Source organism: Mobula hypostoma, chromosome 8 (genome assembly GCF_963921235.1).
Source record: "Mobula hypostoma chromosome 8, sMobHyp1.1, whole genome shotgun sequence".
Lineage (NCBI taxonomy): Eukaryota > Metazoa > Chordata > Chondrichthyes > Myliobatiformes > Myliobatidae > Mobula > Mobula hypostoma.
In genome coordinates, this window is record NC_086104.1 from 129588020 (window position 1) to 129608930 (window position 20911).

General features: G+C 42.3%; 1 protein-coding gene across 1 annotated transcript in view; it reads left to right on the forward strand.

Moving 5' to 3' along the window:
• Window positions 1-5941: 5941 nt before the first annotated feature.
• The window catches only part of gck (glucokinase (hexokinase 4)), a 44271-nt gene continuing 29301 nt past the window's right edge, over window positions 5942-20911 (forward strand). The window contains exons 1-2 of the mRNA XM_063057315.1: window positions 5942-5992; window positions 8949-9111. Of these exons, the coding sequence (XP_062913385.1) occupies window positions 5942-5992; window positions 8949-9111 (214 nt within the window). The remainder of the gene's footprint in view (window positions 5993-8948; window positions 9112-20911) is intronic.

Consider the following 20911-nt stretch of genomic DNA (forward strand, 5'->3'; position numbering starts at 1 on the left):
AAGCACTTGTTCTGCTTGCAAGGATAATTGTCAGGAAGGAGATCAGAGAGGAGGGACAAATGGACAAGGGAGTGACATTATCCTTGCAAGCGGAACAAGTTCTTTATCTGCCCCTACACCTCCACCCTCACTACCATTCAGGGCCCTAAAGATCCTTTCAGGCAAGGCATCACTTCACCTGTGAGTCTGTTGGGGTCATATACTGTGTTTGGTGCTCCCGGTGTGACCTCTTGTATATTAGTGAGACCGGATGTAGATTGGGAGATCGCTTCACCGAGCATCTATGCTCCATCTGCCAGAACAAGCATAATCTCCCAGTGGCGACCTATTTTAATTCCACTTCCCATTCCCATTCCGGTATGTTCATCCATGGCCTCCTACAGTGTCGGGATAAGGCCACACTTGGGTTGGAGGAACAACACCTTATATTCTGTTTGGATAGCTTCCAAGCTGATGGCATGAACATCGATTTCTCAAACTTCCAGTCATGCCTCCAACCCCCTCCCCCCTTCACCACTTTCCATCCCCTTGTTCCTCTCTCATGTTATCTCCATGCCCACCTATCATCTCCATCTGGTGCTCCAAACTGCACCCCTCCCCCTTCTTCTTTCTTCCATGGCCTTCTGTCTCTTTCACCAATCAACTTCCTAGCTCTTTGCTTCACCCTTCCCCCTCCAAGTTTCACCTATCACCTAGCACTTCTCTCTCCCCTCCCCCCACCTTTCAAATCTACTCCTCGGCTCTTTTCTCCAGCCCTGCCAAAACGTTTTGCCCCGAAACGTCAACTGTACCTTTTTCCATAGATGCTGCCTGGCCTGCTGAGTTCCTCCAGAATTTTATGTGTGTTGCTTCATCATGCCTGCAGCCTGTATCTACAGTATCCTGGAACATTGAATTGCCAGCGGTGCCCTTCCCTTGGCCTTGTTTCTGTTATGGCAGTTCCTAGAGCAAATACACAGCCCGAGTTTGACCTCCTTACCTGTTAAACCTCTTGTATTGAAATAAGTGCAGTTTAAAGCACTGGCCTTTCATCTCTCTTTGCCATGCCCCTAGCTATTTGTCTACTAAATTTGCTTTTAGTATTTACTCCCAATATCTCATCTGCCCCACTATTGGTCAGGGTCCCAGCTCCCTGCCAAACTAGTTTAAACTAGCAAACCTTCCCATCAGGATACTGGTTCCCTTCCAGTTTAAGTACATGCTGTCTCTCTTGTTTACACAGGTTTCCTCTGCCCCAGAAAGGGCCCCGGTGATTCAAGATCTGAATCCCTGCATCCTGTACCAGCTTCTCAGCCACCCATTCATCTGGGCTTTCTTTCTATTTCTGCCTTCACAAGCACGTGCACGAGGTGTAATTCAGAAATCACTACCTTCGAAGTCCTACTTTTTAATCTCCTTCCTAACTCCCTATATTCATTCAGCTTGTGTTGTTTGTGCCAGTGTACATCAAGTAGATGCAAATATTTCCCTATACCATGCTTCAGATTCAAAGGATTGAGCTGACAGCAATTTTCAATTTCCCTTTCACCAGGTGGTGTCAGATCTCTGGGACCATTTACTGGATTTGTGGCAGGGCTCATATGATTCATTGGTGCAAAGAGGTGACAAACATCTTTAGGCCTTTGCTTACACACCATACTTTACAATAGTGTCTGAATTTTATCATGGGGTTAGAAATTATGCAGCAATTAAAGATTCATGACAGAAATGCTATTACCATACTAATATTAGTATGTACCTCTTGCAGGTTTTATAAATAAATTAAATCCCATGCAGCTTTGACCACTGTGTAAGGTAACAATATCATTTTGTAGTAATGTTCTAATATTGTGTTATTGAACCTAATAACACTTTTAAGTAATAAATGTAATATTTAGGCTGTATAATTGTAACAAGGAACCCATAGATAATAACTGATTCGAAAAGACATAAAGTGGCATGCAAATCTGTTACTGATATCTATGAATAGTTGCAATTTAGTATGTATCCTGTATGCACCAGGTTTTAATTTTTTTTTGTACACTTGGTGCGTTCCTATAATATCTACAATTATCACAATTTTGTCTAGAGTCATGAAAGGCACTGTGAAAGATTTTTCATATCAAAAGCATCCTTTTTTTAAAGCAAAGGCAAAAGCGTTGGAAGAAATCTCAAATAACGAAAATAACGCTGATGTACTGGTATAGTAAGTCAGTGTAGTTATGATATCTTGCTGTATTTCCAATATGGTAAACCAATTAATGTAGTCAAGTTCAGTCTTTCAACACCTGGTGTATTGTACAGAGATTTAGTCTTTTGCATTGGAGGCTCTTTGGTGAAGGGTCACAGTTTGATTCTTGAGTTGAAGGGCAGTCATTGGAACAAAAGGTGAGTAACTAATCTGAATTTAGAAGAATCAGATGATCTTACTGAAACATGTAAGGTTCTGAGGGGTCTTGAGCACATGGATGCTGAGAAGGTGTTTCCTCTGTGGAAGAATCTAGAACTAGGGAGTTACACCTTCAGTTTGGAGATGAGGAGGAATTTGATCCAGACGGGAGTAAGTTTCTGGAATAGTCTGTCCCTGTGAATTGTGGAGTTTCAATCATTGGAGTAAATCAAGGCAGAGATAGAGGGCATAGGTTTAGCATAAGGGATATGGGAGAATTTGGGGAAGAAGCTTTTCCCCCAGAGGATGGTTGGAATCTGGAATGCATTGCCTGAGCAGGCAGTGAAGTATCTGGAGGAGCAGTTAAATCATCAAGGCATAGGAGTCTACAGACCAAATGCTGGTAAGTTGAATGGGAGTAGATAGGAGCTAATGACAAACTGCTGGAGCAGCATTTGTGGGGGCAAGCAATTGTTGATGATTCCCTTTGAGACCCTACACTGGGATGATGCAGCATCTCAACCCTTTCATTAGCAATTCCTTTCCCACCACAGATGCTGCCCGACCTGCTGAACTTCTCCAGAATTTTTTTGTACCAGGAGTTTCCTTTTAGAATGGAGATGACGAGAAATTTCTTTAGCCAGAGAGCAGTGAATCTGTGGAAGTCATTGCCACAGGCAGTTGTGGAGGCCAAGTCTTTTTGTATGTATATTTAAGGCTGAGGTTGATTGATTCTTGATTGGTCAGGGTATAAAGGTATACAGGGGGAAGCCAGGAGATTGGGGCTGAGAGGGAAAATGGATCAGCCATGAGCAGACTTGATGGAGCAAATGGCCTAGTTCTGCTTCTGTATCTTATGATCTTATGGTCTTATTCCAGCATCTGCAGTCTCTCAGAACATAGAAGAGAAGAGCAGAGGAACAGGCCCTTCAGCCAATGATGTTGTACAAAACTAATTAAACTTGTAATTAAATACTTAACTAAACTAATCCTTTCTGCCTACAAAATGTCCATAATCATTCTGCACATTCCTGTGCCTATCTAAGAGCCTCTTAAATGCCTCTATCATATTTACCATCTGTGGCAAACATTCCAGGCACCCACCGCTCTCTGTGTAAAAGACCTGTGCTATATATCTCCTGTTAACTTGCTCCCTCACACCTGAAGTAGTTATTTATTCATTCATTTAGTGATACACTGCTCCAGCAACCCCCGACAAACCCTAATGATTAACCCTAGCCTAATCATGGGACAATTTACAATGACCAATTAACCTACCTGGTATGTCTTCAGATTGTGTGAGGAATCCTAAGGACCCAGAGAAAACACATGCATTGCATGGGGAGGACATACTCCTTACAGTATGGCACCAGAATTGAACTCCGAACTCTGGGACTGCCCCAGCTGTAATAGTGCTGTGCTAACCGCTGCACTACCGTGGTGCACTCTAGCATTAGAAATTTTGATCCTAGGAAAAAGATACTGGCTATCTACTCATATCATATCTTTGAGTATGGCCTCTCATACTCTTATAAACTTCTATCAAATCTCCCTTCAGTTTCTGCTGTTGGACACGAGCTTATCCAACCCCTGCCCATAGCATATGCTCTCTAATCCAGATAGAATGCTGGTAAACCTCTTCTGCGTCTTCACCAAAGCCTCCACATCCTTCCTATAAAGGAGTGACCAGAAATGAATTGAATGTAACACCCTTGTGTCTCCTTAGTATAGATGATGGTTGGCCTGGACTCAGTGACCAGGAGAGCCTGTTTCTGTACTGTGTAACTCCATGACTCTGACCACAATATCGTTATCTACTCTGCTCATTCTTCACTATAATATTCTTTTCCACACAGTAAATTTATTTCCAAAATTTGAAAGTAATTACATAATAAAGAAACTACAGTGCTGAATCATTGCTATTACTCTTGTGAAGCAACAAGAAGATTTCACCCATCACCCATGCTATACCTGTAGTGGTTTTCAAAACATGTGTGTACCTTCAACTTGCGGTCCTGTGTAGTGACAAATTGCAGATAGATAATGCCTACCCGTGGAACAAACAGATGTGCACCAAGAAGTTACAGTATGTGTAAATATAATTGTGGGGAATTGAGCAATGGATTTCTAGGAATCTCTGTATTGCTTAACAGTGGCCAATCATTATGAAAACCTCAGATCTTGTGTTTTTGCAGGTAGGTTTGGAGATAGTGAATTTGTGACATCATGTGTAACCATATAACCATATAACAATTACAGCACGGAAACAGGCCATCTCGGCCCGACTAGTCTGTGCCGAACTCTTACTCTCTCCTAGTCCCACCGACCTGCACTCAGCCCATAACCTATAATCATTTCACAGGGCATGTGATATAGAGTTAGATTAGATTATGAGAACACTCAGTCCTCTTTTATTGTCATTTAGAAATGCATACATGCATTAAGAAATGATACAATGTTTCTCCAGAGTGATATCACAGAAAACAGGACAAACCAAAGACTAACACTGACAGAACCACATAATTTTAACATATAGTTACAGCAGTGCAAAGAATACCATAATTTGATAAAGAACAGACGATGGGCACAGTAAAAAAAAAGTCTCAAAGTCCCGAGTTGATTGACTCCCGAGTCCCCGATAGCAGGTGGCAAAAGGGAGAAACTCCCTGTCATAAACCTCCAGGCACCGTCAACTTGCCGATACCTTGGAAGCTGCCGACCCTGAGTCCATCCGTTCGAAAACTCCGAGCTTCCGAGCAGCCTCTCTGATACTGCTTCCCGAGCGCCATCCTCTGCCGAGCGCCTTCGACCGCTCCCTGGCCGCTGAAACACGTAAAACCGAGGATTTCGGGGCCTTCTGTTCCAGAGATTCCAGTTACCACACAGTAGCAGCAGCAGCGAAGCAGGCATTTCAGAAGTTTTCCAGATGTTCCGCTGTGCTCTCACGTCTGTCTCCATCAAATCAGGATTGTGCACGGTCCCCTACTTGACAGATAACAGATATTCATCACCGAAGTGGCCGCGCGAACTGCCGTCGCGCCGCCATCTTCTCCCCTCTCCTGTTACTGTAATTATGGGAGAAAAATTGGGTAATACAATAAGATGGTGAACAGTCATACTAAGCACATTAACAAATAAATTTCAGTGATTATTAACAAACATTGTTTGCAGATTAATGTCCTTTTCAAAGTGCAGACCATGTGCTGTTGAATCAGGGCAGCTACTTATTTGGGACAACTCTTAAAGAACAAAATCTAATCAAGAAAATTGCTGGGATTCCCTTTGTTTATTTGGGACACTATGACACTTAATTGGGACAGACAACTATTGGTAAACAGGTTCTAACTAGTCACAGTCACATTCACTTGTGTAGCCGTCAGACACTACACAGTACTTAGAGCAAAGAGGTTTTAGATAGTGTCAGTGCATGTGTTTGTGTTTTTTAAAAAAAAACAATGATTTTTGTCACTGATAGTTGCCAAGAAATAAGCAGTAAGACAATTCTAAACTGTTTTGCTCACTGCGGTTTCAAGCACTCAGGTTTGGAGATGCCAGAAACGGCCGGGAGTGAAAATGAAACGATTTCACTACTTCAGCAACTTAAGAGCTACGAAGAATTTGAAGGTATCGACAATCATCTTAAATGTTACATTGAAATTATAGAGTTGGAGGATGCAGTTGTCAATAACGTTTGAAGACAGTCCATTATCTGCACCTGGTGTCTGCGCTGACTTTGTTCATTGCGTACACGGGATGAATTAATTATCAGTAGCTATTAGGAACTAATGCACAGTTTTATAGTACTGTAGTAATATTGGTAGTATTCTAATTTCTCTATATTTTCATTTAAATATATAATTTGTTACTCAGTTTGTCTTTTTTATACATTTTTAACTATTTCCATGAAACTTTGGCTAATTGGGGCAGCTGTTTAACTGGGCCAAAATGTACTGGTCTGGATGTATCACAATTAACTGTGTGTGTGTGTGTGTGTGTGTGTGTGTATTTAATATTCAAGAATGTGTCTGCTCTGACTTTGTTCATTGTGTACACGGGATGAATTAATTGTCAGTAACTATTAGGAACTAATACACAGTTTTATAGTACTGTAGTAATATTGGTAGTATTCTAATTTTTCTATATTTTCATTTAAATATATAATTTTTTACTCAGTTTGTCTTTTTTATACATTTTTAACTATTTCCATGAAACTTTGGCTAATTGGGGCAGCTGTTTAACTGGGCCAAAGTGTTCTGGTGCAGATGTGTCACAATTAACTGTGTGTGTGTATTTAATATTCAAGAATGTGGGTGCACTGGTAAAGCCAGCATTTACCGTCTGTTTCTAATTGTTCTTAAGAATCTCATACTGAGTTTCTCCCCTGAACCACTGCAGCCCTGATTAGGATCTGCATTAGGGTCCTTTGAGGACCCACATTTTCCCTTCACAGGAGAGGGTAAATTAGTACTCAGAAGACTCGCCTTAGTCTGTCAAGATTATGCCTCAGACTTAATTGTTTTTTTTTTAAGTTCAAAGAGATGCTTTTTGAGGACAGGGAGTTAGGGGTCAGGTTAGGGTTTGCGGACAGGGATGAGGGGTAGTTAGAGGTCAGGGACAGTAAATGAATAGTCAGGGGCAGGAACCGATGGTCAGTGTCCAGGTCAGAGTGCTCTGCAGTCAAAGGCCAGGTCAGGTCGGCAGGCCCTGAAGATGAGGGCTAGTGACACCCTACCCCCAAGTCATCGAGTCCCATGGTCAGAGGTCCATGTGGGCAGGAGGCACAAGCACTGGTGATCCCTAGGTTGTTAAGTCTGTGCAACTACAGAGATGAGTCCTGGTGAAGGGTCTCGGCCTGAAATGTCCACTGTACTTCTTCCTATAGATGCTGCCTGGCCTGCTGCGTTCCACTAGCATTTTGTGTGTATTAGACCTTGTCCAGAACTCAGTTTCTGGGAGGCAATACGCAGAGTTTGAAGCTGGTGGGTGAATCCAGCAATCAGCAAGTTTAGAGGTCGAAGCTTGAAGGTCAAAGACAGAAGCTGGCATCCAGAAATCAAAGCCCTTGGGTCAGCATGTCCAAAGGTCAGAAGCCTGATGTCTGCGAGTCCAAGCAAGGGACAGGAGATTGGTGGCTCAGGGGGCTGTCTATATGTGTGAGGACTGTCACTGGTCCTCGTCCTCGGGGCCTGTCTATGTGTGTGAGTGGGTAGTAGTTGTCGTTGCTTCTATTATTCTGCTGAACATTGCGGGCATGTTGTGTTTGTGCCAGAGTGTGTAGCGCACTTGCGGGCTACTGCCAGCACATCCTTAGGTTATGTTGGTTGTTAATGCAAATGGGACATTTCACTGTATGTTTCGATGTACGTGCGATAAATAAATGAATCTGAATTTGGTCATTGAGTCTGCACCCTGAGGTCGATATTGTACATTGTGATCAATCATCGCCATCAGCCTACAGGCCATGAGGGTGAACAATCCTTCCTACTTCTGTAAAATCCATGATCAGTCATGTACAGTGACCAGAAGAGGGTTTATTAATATAAGAATAAAGGTTCTTAGCTATTATAAAAGACAAAAGTAAAGGTTTGTCACCCAATTTTTCATACCAATCTGGTTTGAAATAATACAGTCATTATAAATTATATTCATTTCAAACTTGCTTTTATATTGACCAGGGATTAGATCAGAACCAATATCCTTGCCCAAGAGCTGCTTTAGAATCCCATCTCAAGTGAACAAATCGCTTCTAAAATATATTTCATCTTGTGCTTGTCTGGCATTAATGAATCCAGATGTTGCTTTTTAACCACATACTTAATCTGGACTATAAATAACCATTGTCACATATACAGCACATATGATATACCTCACAAATCCTGATTGCACCTATCCCCTCTATATCCAATGCATACTAGCATATACAGTATATATCTACTTTATATTCTGCACATATGCAATAAATATCATGTTCACTGGCTATTCCATAGCTTGTTTAACAATTAACGAGTAATGAAAGTTGATTTTAAGCATACCATATGCAGTATTTTACCAAAGGAAATTGTTGACATTATGTTCATTTCTCCTTTTAATTAAAGAGTAGATAAATATTTGAAATAGAGAAATATATGGAGCTGTGAGTGAGGAACATAAAACAGTACAGCTCAAGAATAGGCCTTTCAGCCCATGATTATCTGTTCTGAACAAAAATGCCAAATTAACGAATTCCTTTGCCTGCACTTGATCCATACGCCTCCATTCACTACACATTCATATTTCTAACTAAAAGCCTCTTAAACACCACTATTATTTATACTTCCACCACCGTCCCTGGCTACACAGTCCAGGAACCTACCATTCTCTGTATAAAAAATACCTGCCCTGCACATCTCCTTTAAACATCTCCCCCTCCCCCAACTTCACCTTAAAGCAATAAAGAAACAGAAATTTTAGTGGAAAACTTACCCGTAATTACCACGATTACAACACATATGAATTGTAGAGCGTGCCCTATACATAACCATATGTATAAGCCTGTAGATAACTGTCCCTCATATGCTCTATGGTGTTTTTAACTTAATAGGTACAGCACATTTTATCAGAGTTTCATCTCCGGAAAGAAGAGCTCCTGGAAGTGAAACGGCGAATACAACGGGAGATGGAGAAAGGCCTTAAGTTGGAAACTCATAAAACAGCCAGTGTGAAGATGCTACCCACTTATGTACGTTCAACTCCAGATGGCTCAGGTAGAAAAACTAATATCCTGAATAACTATGTATCAACACATTCTAAAAATAATAAGATAGATACATCCAATAACCGCAGTATAACATCTGCCATAAGAAATTTGAACCTGGTCATGACATCTATCTTTGCACAGCTTATTTTTTTCACTGCCAAAGGGAGCTACCTGATAATGTTGATAATTCCATAGCCCTTTAAGATTAGAGGAACACAAGTTTTGGAAGACAAAATAATGACTATTTTTTCCCCTCATACTCCCAATTTCCTTGTATGCCAAATGCTTGATTGAACTTGCCATGACTTTTTAAATATGTACTGTATTCAGTGTGTCCCAATACACTCCATAACCAATTAGCAACAATATATATTTATGCATTCCTTTAAATTTCTTGAGATGATACATAGGAGTGTTATCGTACAAAGTATAACTCCAAGCCCATGACAAAATATTCGGACAGGGTTAAAAATATAGGTTTTAAGAATTGTCTGAAAGGTCCGGGTTGTGAGGCAGAGAGATTGATGGAATGGACTCCAGTGCTCGAAAGAGAAGCAATAATGGCAATAATAGATTTCTTAAAATCAGGAATTCGTAAGAGCCCAGAATTAAGGTGCAGATAATGAGGATGGTTATTGAGTCATAGAGCACTACAGCATAGAAGCAGGCCCATCAGCCCATTGAGTCCCTGCTGCCTAGCCCCATCTACCTATACTCAGAACATAGCCTTCCATACTCCTATCATCCATGTTGTTGTACCCATCCAAATTTCTATTCAATGTTGAAATTGCTGGTTAAAAATGGTTGGAAGATATTATAGGAAAAAATAGGCAATGCATTGAAAACTAAGTGGTAATTTTTAAATAAGCTGAGAGTCAAAATAGCTTAATGATCACCAATTTGATGAACAGGATTTTTATATAAATGGTCATTTTAATATGCACTCACTGGCCACCTTATTAGCTATAATCTGTATACCTGCTCATTAATGCAAATATATAATCAGCCAATCACAAATCAGCAATCATAAAAGCATGCAGACATGGTCAAGAGGCTTAAATTTTGTTCAGATCAAACACCAGAATCGAGAATAAATATGATCTAAGTGACTTTGATGGTGGAATGTTTGTTCGTACTAGACAGATGGTTTGAGTTTCTCACGAACTGCTAATCTCCTGGGCTTTTCCTATACAACAGTCTCTAAAATTTACAGAATATGGTGCAAAAAACATTTTTAAAAAACCCAGCAGTCCTGTTGGTGAAAGCACCTTGTAAATGAGAGAGGTCAGGGGAGAATGGCCAGACTGGTTCAAGCTGACAGAAAGGTGACAGTAACTCAGATAACTGTGTTACAACAGTGGTGTACAGAAGAGTATCTCAATGTCAGCGCATCGAACCTTGAAGTGAATGGGCTACAGCCTCAAAAGACCGCACTGGGTTCCACTCCTGTACCCAATAAAGTGACCACTGAGTATATTTCTGTAAATAGAAACACTTTCAAAATGTTGTTTCTGTTAAAATGTTAATAAACCCGGAATCAAATCGGATCACATTCCTCTCCATAGATGGTGCCTGATTTGCTGAGTTCTCTCCAGGTTTCGTGTGTGTTGTACAGTACTGGAATTGTAGTGGTTTTGGTACTCTCCCGCAATGGGGAATGTGATGATAGCCAGATAAAAATCAACCAGGCTAGCAGGGAGAAACATCCTGTTCTACAGGACTACTAAGAGAACTGTTGGAGTCTCAATTAAATGACAAATGGAGTGGGTTACTAAAAGTATTGTGTTGATTGTCAGTCCAAGCTTCTCATTCAACTTTCAGATAGAGTTTTAAAAAAACAACAGAAGGCAACTAAACATGTCATTAAGAGGGTAAAGATGCAATATGAAAGTAAGCTAGCCAATAATATTAAAGAAGGTACCAAAAGTTTCTTCAGATACACAAAGTGTAAAAAAAGAGGCGTGAGTGAGTGGATATCGGACCGCTGGAAAACTACGCTGGAGAGGTTGTAATGGGGGACAGTGAAATGGTAGATGAACTGAACAAGTATTTTGCATCATTCCTCACTGTGGAAGACACTAGAAGTATGATTGAAGTTTTAGGTGTCAAGGGTCATGAAGTGTGTGAAGTTACCATAAATAGAGAGAAGATTTTTAGGGAAACTGAAAGGTCTGAAGGTAGATAAGTCACTGGATCAGATGGTGTACACCTCAGGGTTCTGAAAGAGGTAGCTGAAGAGATTGTGGAAGCATGGTAATGATCTTTCAAGAATCACTAGATTCTGGAATGGTTCTGGAAGACTGGAAAATTGCAAATGTCACTCCACTCAAGAAGGGAGAGAGGCAGAAGAAAGGAAACTATAGGCCAGATAGTCTGATCTCAATGGTTGGGAAGATGTTGGAGTTGATTATTAAAGATGAGCTCTCAGGGTACTTGGAGGCACATGATAAAATAGGCCATGGTCAGCAAAGTTTCCCCAAGTGAAAATCTTGCCTGATGAATCTGTTGGTATTCTTTGAAGAAATAACAAGTAGGGTCGACAAAGGAGAATCGGTTGATGTTGTGTACTTGGATTTTCAGAAGGCTTTTGACAAAATGCCACACATAAGGCTGCTTAACAAGCTACGAGCCCGTGGTATTACAGGAAAGATACTAGCATGGATAAAGCAGTGGCTGATTGGCAGGAGGCAGAGAGTGGGATTAAAGGGAGATTTCCTTGTTGGATGCTGGTGGCTAGCGGTGTTTCACAGGAGCCTGTGTTTGGAACGATTCTTTTTACTTTATATGTCAATGATTTGGATGATGAAATTGAGGTCTTTGTTGCAAAATTTGCAGAAGGTATAAAGACTGGTGGAGGAGCAGGTAGTTTTGAGGAAGTTGAGGGGCAATGGAAGAACTTAGATTAGGAGAATGGGCAAAGAAATGGCAGATGGAATACAGTGATGAGAAGTGTATCGTCATGCACTTTGATAGAAGAAATGAAAGGGTTGACTATTCTCTAAATGGAGAGGAAAAATACAAAAACCTGAGGTGTAAGGGGACGTGGGAGTCCTTGTGCAAGATTCCCCAAGGTTAATTTGCTGGTTGAGTCTGTGTTAAGGAAGACAAATGCAATGTTAGCATTCATTTCAAGAGGACTAGAATATAAAAGCAAGGATGTAATATTGAGACTTTATAAAGCCCTGGTGAGGTCTCACTTGGAGTATTGTGAGCAGGTTTTGGGCCCCTTATCTTAGAAAAGATGTGCTGAAAATGGAGAGGGTTCAAAAGATGTTTATGAAAATGAATCCAGGATTGAATGGCTTGTCATTTGAAGAGTGTTTAATGGCTCTGGGCCTGTATTCACTAGAACTCAGAAGAATGAAGGCTGACCTCATTGAAACCTTTCGAATGGCGAAAGGCCTTGATAGAGTTGATGTGGAGAGGATGTTTCCTATGGTGGGAGAGTCTAAGAGCAGAGGACACAGCCTCAGAATAGAGGGGCATTCTTTTAGAATGGAGATGAGGAGGAATTTCTTTAGCCAGAGAGTGGTGAATCTGTGGAATTCTTTGCCATAGGCTCTATGGATGCCAAGTCTTTATGTATATTTAAGGCAAAGATTGATAGATTCTTGATTGGTCAGGACATGAAGGGATACAGGGAGAAGGCAAGAGATTGGGGTTGAGGAAAATTGGATCAGCCATGATGAAATTGCGGAACCAAATGGCCTAATTCTGCTCCTGTATCTTATGGTCCTTATGACCTTACATATGTGTCACCATATAGAACCTTGAGATTCATTTTCCTGTTGGCATACGCAACAAATCTATAGAATAGTAACTATGACAGGATCAATAAAAGATCAAGTAGAGTGCAGAAGACAACATACTGTGCAAATGCAAATATAAATAAATAGCATGAAATAACAAGATCATGAAGTAACAAGATAAAGAGCCCTTAAAGTGAAACTGCTGGTTGTGGGAACATCTTAATAGATGGGTCAGTGAGTGCAGCTATCCCCTTTGTTCAAGAGCCTCATGGCTGTGGGGTATGAACTGTTCTTGAACATAATGGTGTGATTCTTCAGCTCTTGTACCTTCTACCTGATGGCAGCAGCAGGAAAAGAGCATGGCCTGGTGACGAGGATTTCTGACGATGGTTGCTGCTTTCCCGTGACAGCATTTCATGAAGATGTGCTGAACGGTTGGGAAGGCTTTACCTGTCATGTATTGGGCCGAATCCTGTCATGTACTGGGCCTTTAGTAGGATTCTCCATTCAAAGGGATTGGTCTCTCCATACTAGGCCATGATGCAGCCAGTCAATACACTCTCCACTACATAGCTATAGAAGTTTGTCAAACTTTTAAATGTCATGCTGAATCTCTGCAGACTCTTAAGGAGGTAGATGCACTGCCTTGCTTTCTTTGTAATTGTACTTATGTGCTGGGTCCAGGACTGGTCCTCTGAAATAGTAACAGCCAGAAGTTTTCAGTCTCCCTCCTGTGTGCTGATTCATCACCACCTTTGATTCGGCCCACAACAGTGTTGAACATGGTATTGGGGCTGTGCTTAGTCATATAGTTATAGGTGTAAAGTGAGTAGAGCAGAGAGCTAAGCACACAGCTCTTTGGTGCTCCTGCGCTGATCATGGAGAAATGTTGCTGCCAATCCGGACTGACTGGGGTCTCCAAATGAGAAAATCCAGGATCCAATTGAAAATGGAGGTATTGAGACAAAAGTCATGGAGCTTATTGATTAGATTTTTAGATTATGAGAACACTCAGTCCTCTTTTATTGTCATTTAGAAATGCATACGTGCATTAAGAAATGATACAATGTTTCTCCGGAGTGATATCACAGAAAACAGGACAAACCAAAGACTAACACTGACAGAACCACATAATTATAACATATAGTTACAGCAGTGCAAAGTAATACCATAATTTGATAAAGAACAGACCATGGGCACGGTAAAAAAAAGTCTCAAAGTCCCAAGTCGATCAACTCCCGAGTCCCCGATAGCAGGCGGCAAAAGGGAGAAACTCCCTGCCATAAACCTCCAGGCACCGTCAACTTGCCGATACCTTGGAAGCAGCCGACCCTGAGTCCATCTGTCCGAAAACTCCGAGCTTCCGAGCAGCCTCTCTGATACCGCCTCCCGAGCGCCATCCTCTGCCGAGCGCCTTCGACCTCTCCCGGGCCGCTGAAACACGCAAAGCCAAGGATTTCGGGGCCTTCAGCTCCGGAGATTCCGGTTACCACACAGTAGCAGCAGCAGCGAAGCGGGCATTTCAGAAGTTTTCCAGATGTTCCACTATGTACTCACGTCCGTCTCCATCAAATCAGAATTGTGCACGGTCCCCTACTTGACAGATAACAGATATTCATCACTGAAGTGGCCGCGCGCGCTCCGTCGCGTCACCATCTTCTCCCCCCTCCCGGGAGGATAGTTTTGAGGGGATGATGGTATTAAATGCTGAGCTGTAGTTGATTAAGAGCACCCTGATGTACACATCTTTGCTGTCCAGATGTTCCAGGGTTGAATGAAGAGCCAATGAGGTGACATCTGCTGTGGACCAGTTGTCTGGTATGCAGATTGGAGTGGATACTAGTCGCCTCTCAGGCAGGAGCTGATATATTTCATCATCCTCTCGAAGCACTTCATCACTGTGAATGTAAATGCAACTGGGTGATAGTCATCCAGACAGATCACCACACTCTTCTGGGGCATTGGTATAATTGAAGCAGCTGGGTACCAAACACAGCCTAAGCGAGGGGTTAAAGATTTCAGTAAACACACCAACTACAGGTCTTTAGTATGTGGCCAGGTACCCCATCCAGTCTGGTTACTTCCTTGGATTTGCCCTCCTGCAGGCAGCCCACGCATCAGCTTCAGACACTGAGATCAAAGGATCATTGGGAGATATGGGGGTTTGCGATGATTCGTTCACGTTTTGATGATCAAAGCAAGCATAGAAGGCATTGAGTTTATCTAGAAGCAAAGCCCTGCTGTCTCCCATGTAGCATTCAAACCCTGCCACAGCTGTTGGGTGTCCCTCTTTGATACCTGTTTGATTCAGAATCACCACTTTGCCCATGACTTGGCTCTCTGAAGATCATAAATCCACCTCTTGTAGCTTTTTTGATCTCCAGACTTGAATGCCTTCGATCTGGCTCTCAGCATATTTAGGATCTCTTGGTTCATCCAGGGGGTCTGATTGGGGAAGATGCTGAATAATTTAGTGGAGACATATTCATTTACAGCTGTTTTAATGAAGTGCATTACAACCATAGTGTGTTCATTCAGATCTCTGGATCTGTGCTTGAACACAGCCCTGTCCACTGACTCAAAACAATCCTGTAATTGTTCCTCTGCCTCCCATGACCTCCTCTTAGTTGTCCTCATCTCTGGAGCATTGTGTTTTAGGCTCTGCCTGTATGTGGGTAGATGGTTTGGTGGAAGTTTTTAAGGAGAGTTGTAAAGGAGGAAAAAGAATAAGAAGGGAGGAAATTTCAGAGTTGAAAGAATGTACAAATGGTGGAACAATTAAATTTGGGGATGAGCAAGAGGCTTGAATTCTCAGTGATTGCAAGGTCATATCAGGTTCAAATGAGAGGGAGGATCAGTTCATGTAAAATTTTGAAAACAGGAATAAAAATTTTAAAAGGTAATGTGGCTTAATAGGAGCTAGTATAGGTGTTGGCTGAGCAGGATATGGCAACTGGGGGAACAGGCTGCAGTTCTTTGAATAAGCTTAGCTCTGGAGACAAGAACAAAGCTGACCAGCCACATATATAGAACACAGAACAGTACAGCACAGTACAGGCCCTTCGGCCCACATTGTCGTGCCGACCCTTAAGCCCTGCCTCCCATATAAGTCCCCAACTTAAATTCCTCCATATACCTGTCTAGTAGTCCCTTAAGTTTCACTAGTGTATCTACCTCCACCACTGACTCAGGCAGTGCATCCCACGCACCAACCACTCTCTGAGTAAAAAACCTTCCTCTAATATCCCCCTTGAACTTCCCACCCCTTACCTTAAAGCCATGTCCTCTTGTATTGAGCAGTGGTGCCTTGGTGAAGAGGCGCTGGCTATTCACTCTATCTATTCCTCTTATTATCTTGTACACCTCTATCATGTCTCCTCTCATCCTCCTTCTCTCCAAAGAGTAAAGCCCTAGCTCCCTTAATCTCTGATCATAATGCATACTCTCTAAACCAGGCAGCATCTTGGTAAGTCTCCTCTGTACCCTTTCCAATGCTTCCACCTCCTTCCTATAGTGAGGTGACCAGAAATGGACACAGTACTCCAAGTGTGGCCTAACCAGAGTTTTATAGAGCTGCATCATTACCCTGCGACTCTTAAACTCCATCCCTCGAATTATGAAAGCTAACACTCCATAAGCTTTCTTAACTACCCTGTCTACCAGTGAGGCAACTTTCAGGGATCTGTGTACATGTACCCCAAGATCCCTCTGCTCCTCCACACTTCCAAGTATCCCGTCATTTACTTTGTACTCTGCCTTGGAGTTTGTCCTTCCAAAGTGTACCACCTCACACTTCTCTGGGTTGAACTCCATCTGCCACTTCTCAGCCCACTTCTGCATCTTATCAATGTCTCTCTGCAATCTTTTTGACAATCCTCTACACTATCCACAACACCACCAACCTTTGTGTCATCTGCAAACTTGCCAACCCACCCTTCTACCCTCACATCCAGGTCGTTAATAAAAATCACGAAAAGTAGAGGTCCCAGAACCAATCCTTGTGGGACACCACTAGTCACAATCCTCCAATATGAATGTACTCCCTCCACCACCACCCTCTGCCTTCTGCAGGCAAGCCAATTCTGAATTCACCTGGCCAAACTTCCCTGGATCCCATGCCTTCTGACTTTCTGAATAAGCCTACCGTGTAGAACCTTGTCAAATGCCTTACTAAAATCCATATAGATCACATCCACTGCACTACCCTCATCTATATGCCTGGTCATCTCCTCAAAGAACTCTATCAGGCTTGTTAGACATGATCTGCCCTTCACAAAGCCATGCTGACTATCCCTGATCAGACCATGATTCTCTAAATGCCCATAGATCCTATCTCTAGGAATCTTTTCCAACAGCTTTCCCACCACAGACATAAGGCTCACTGGTCTATAATTACCCGGACTATCCCTACTACCTTTTTCAAACAATATATTGGAATTGATCTGGATCACAACAATCAATCACAGTAAAGACCATTATCAAACAAGCTGTACGACTGCTCTCATTCCTTATTTTCATTTCTTGCCTTGATGTTGCACTTCATATCCAAAGACCTTTCCACTGGAGTAAAACTATTCCGCAGCACTAATGGTGCATATACTTCACAACCAGAGTCTCCCCAACCATATTAGTTCAGTTGCAACGTGCAGTGGACATCTGAAGTTGCATAGTCAGAAGCTGATCGCCAAGTCATTGTCAATTCATTCAGTGAAACAAATAAGAGATTAGGCCTTGTATTTAACAACTGCAAGTTAAAAGTCCTCTACCAACCTGCCTTTGCTGTACTGCACCATCTTCAGACAATGGATCAGAATTAGGTTTATTATCACTGTTATACATGACATGGAGTTTGTTGTTTGTTGTTGCTGACGATCTCCTTGATGGTGGGGAGGGTTGTGCCCGTGATAGAGCTGACTACAACCCCCTGTACCCTTTTTCAATCTTGTGCGTTGGAGCCTCTATACCAGACTGTGATGCAACCTGTCAGAATGCTCTCCACTCTATGCCTATAGAAATTTGTGAGAGTTATTGGTGACACATCAAATCTCAAATTCTAATGAAGTATAGCCGCTGGTTATGCTCACTTTGACTGTCAGTCATGGGGGAACCATCACAAACTCCCACATCCTCCAATGATCCTTTGATTTCAGTCTTTGAGGCCAATGTACAAGCAGCCTTTAAGAGAGTGAACCCACGAAAAGCATCGAGCCTATATGGGGTACCTGGCCAAGTGCTAAAGACCTGTATCGATCAACTGGAGTGTTCACTAAGATCTTTAACCTCTCACTTCAGCAGTGTACGGTCCCCAGCTGCTTCAAGCATGCTTCAGTTATACCAGTTCCCAAGAAGAGTGTGGTGATCTGCCTCAGTGACTATCATTCAGTTGCACTTAAGCCCACAGTGATGAAGTATTTTGAGAGGGTGGAAATGAAACGTATCAACTCCCGTTTGAAAAACGACTTGGATCCCTTCCAATTTGCTTACCAGTGCAGCAGGTCCACAGCAGATGCCATCTCATTGCCTCTTGACTCAACCCTGGAACATCTGGACAGCAAAGACGCATACATCAGGATGCTCTTTCTCGAATACAGCTCAGCAATGAACACCAACATCCCCGCAAAACTAATCAATAAGCTTCAAGACCTTGGCCTCAATACCTCCTTGTCAATTGGATCCTGGATTTCCTCATTTGCAGACCCCAGTCAGTTCGGATTGGCAACAACATCTCCTCCACAATTTCCATCAGCACAGGTGCACCACAAGGCCATGTGCTCAGTCCCCTGATCTACTCACTTTACACTTATGACTGGGTGGCTAAGCACAGTTCAAAGTACATTTATTATCAAAGTATGTATACATTATACAACCTTGAGATGAATCTCCTTACAGACAGCCACAAAACAAATAAACTTCAAACGAGCCCATTAAAAAAAAGACCATCAAACACCCATTGTGTGTGTAGAGAGAGAGAGAGAGAGAGAGAGAGAGAGAGAGAGAGAGAGAAACAAATTGTACAAACAATAAAAGTAATCAAATAGCTTCAGGAATGAAGTTTTTCAAAAGACATGAAGTCAAGTCAGGTATCACTACAGCTGGAGCAGACCACACCCTCAGTTCATTGCAAAGCCAGGTAAATGTTACAAGACCACAGAAGCGAAGCCAGGCATCACTGTAGCCAGAGCAGGCTACGCCCTCAGTTCAATGTGGAGCTCAGTAAATGTAATGGAGCAGCACGCAGAACCGGCCCTTGCCACCGGTCCTGGCAACCCTGACTTTTTCAATCTGGCCCGGCACTTAAGACATCCAGACATTGGATTGTTCCTCGTTCTTGGACTGCACTAGGGCCTGAACCTCACTGCCATGATTCAACCCATATCTGACCTTTCCAATCCAGCCTGGTACTTAAATCGATCAGATATCGGGACTTTCCTCACTGTCAGGGACATCATGACTCTGCCGTGACGCTGCTTCCACTCCACCTCCGCTTTCACCTGCCTCGACCATACCTTCACTCCATCTCCACCACCACTCGCCTTCACTTCCCTCAATTATTTCTCACCTGTGTCTCTGCTGCACTCCATTGTTAGCATTGATTGTTATTAATAAAGTGTTATTAATACTCAACTTCACTTGTTCCATCATCAAAATGTTCCCACGACCAACAGACTCACTATCAAGGTCTCTTCATCTCGTGTTCTCAATATTTATTGTTTGTTTGTTTATTTATTTATTTTTTATTTGTACAGTTTAGTGTCTTCTGTACTCTGGTTGAACACCCTAGTTGGACGGTTTTCATTGATTCTATTATGGTTATTGGACTTATTGAGTACGCCGGCAAGAAAATGAATCTTAAGGTTGTATATAGTGACAAATATCCACTTTGATAATAAATTTAATTTGAACTTTAGCATGCTTTCTTCATGATCGCATTGCATGAATATGTTGGGCCGCTGACACCTAGGAACTTGAATCTGCTCACCCTTTCCACTACTGACCCCTCAGTGAGGACTGGTATGTGTTCTCCCAACTTCTGTTTCCTAAAATCCACAATCAATTCCTTGGTCTTGCTGACGTTGAGTGTGAGGTTATTGTTGTGATACCATTCAACCAGCCAATTATAATTACTCTTGTATGTCACCATCTGTGATTTTACCAACAAATGTGGTGTCATTTGCAGATTTAGTCATGTCGTTTGATGCATCCTTAATGTGTGCCTGTGTTGGTTGTCAATGAGGAGGAGATGTTATTACCAATCCATACCTCTTGTTATCTCCCGGTCAGGAAGTCGAGGAACCAGTTGCAGAGGAGAGTACAAAGGGCCAGGTTAGGATGATACTGAAGGGATGATGGTATTGAATGCTGAGCTGTAGTCAATAAACAGTCTGATGTATGTTTTGCTGTTGTCTAGGTGCTCAAAATCATGATGTAAAGGAGAATACTTATAAAGTAAGTTGTCTCATGAGATCACATCTACTGTAGATCTGTTGTGGCAGTAAGCTAATTGCAGTCCCAGCTGAGGCAGGATTTAATTCTAGCTGTGACCACCCTCTCAAGGCGTTTCATTATGACATAAATAAGTGTTACTGGGTGACAGTTGTTGAGGCAGCTCACCCTGATCTTCTTGGCCAACAGAATGATCGCTGCCCTTTTGAAGCAGATTGGAACGTCAGCAGTCAGAAGTTGAAGATGTCCTTCAGTTGGTGGGATAGGTTTCCAGTACCTGGCTAGATATGCCAATCGGGCCCAATGCCTTCATTTTGGGGGATGTTCTGACATCAGCTTCTGAGACAAGGATCGAATGCTGTGGGATTCACACAGATGTAGTGTTATTCTCCCTTTCAAAGCATTCATAAAAGACACTGAGCTCATCAGGGAGTTAAGCATTACTACATTTATGCTGATAGGTTTTGCCTTATAGGAATTAATGGTATGTAAACCCTGCCACAGCTATCGTGCATCCAGTTGTGTCTCGAATTTCACAAGGAATTGCCTTTTTGCTCTCAGTATGGTTTCCATAGGGAATGTCTGGACTTCTTTAGGAATCTGGATCACTGGTCT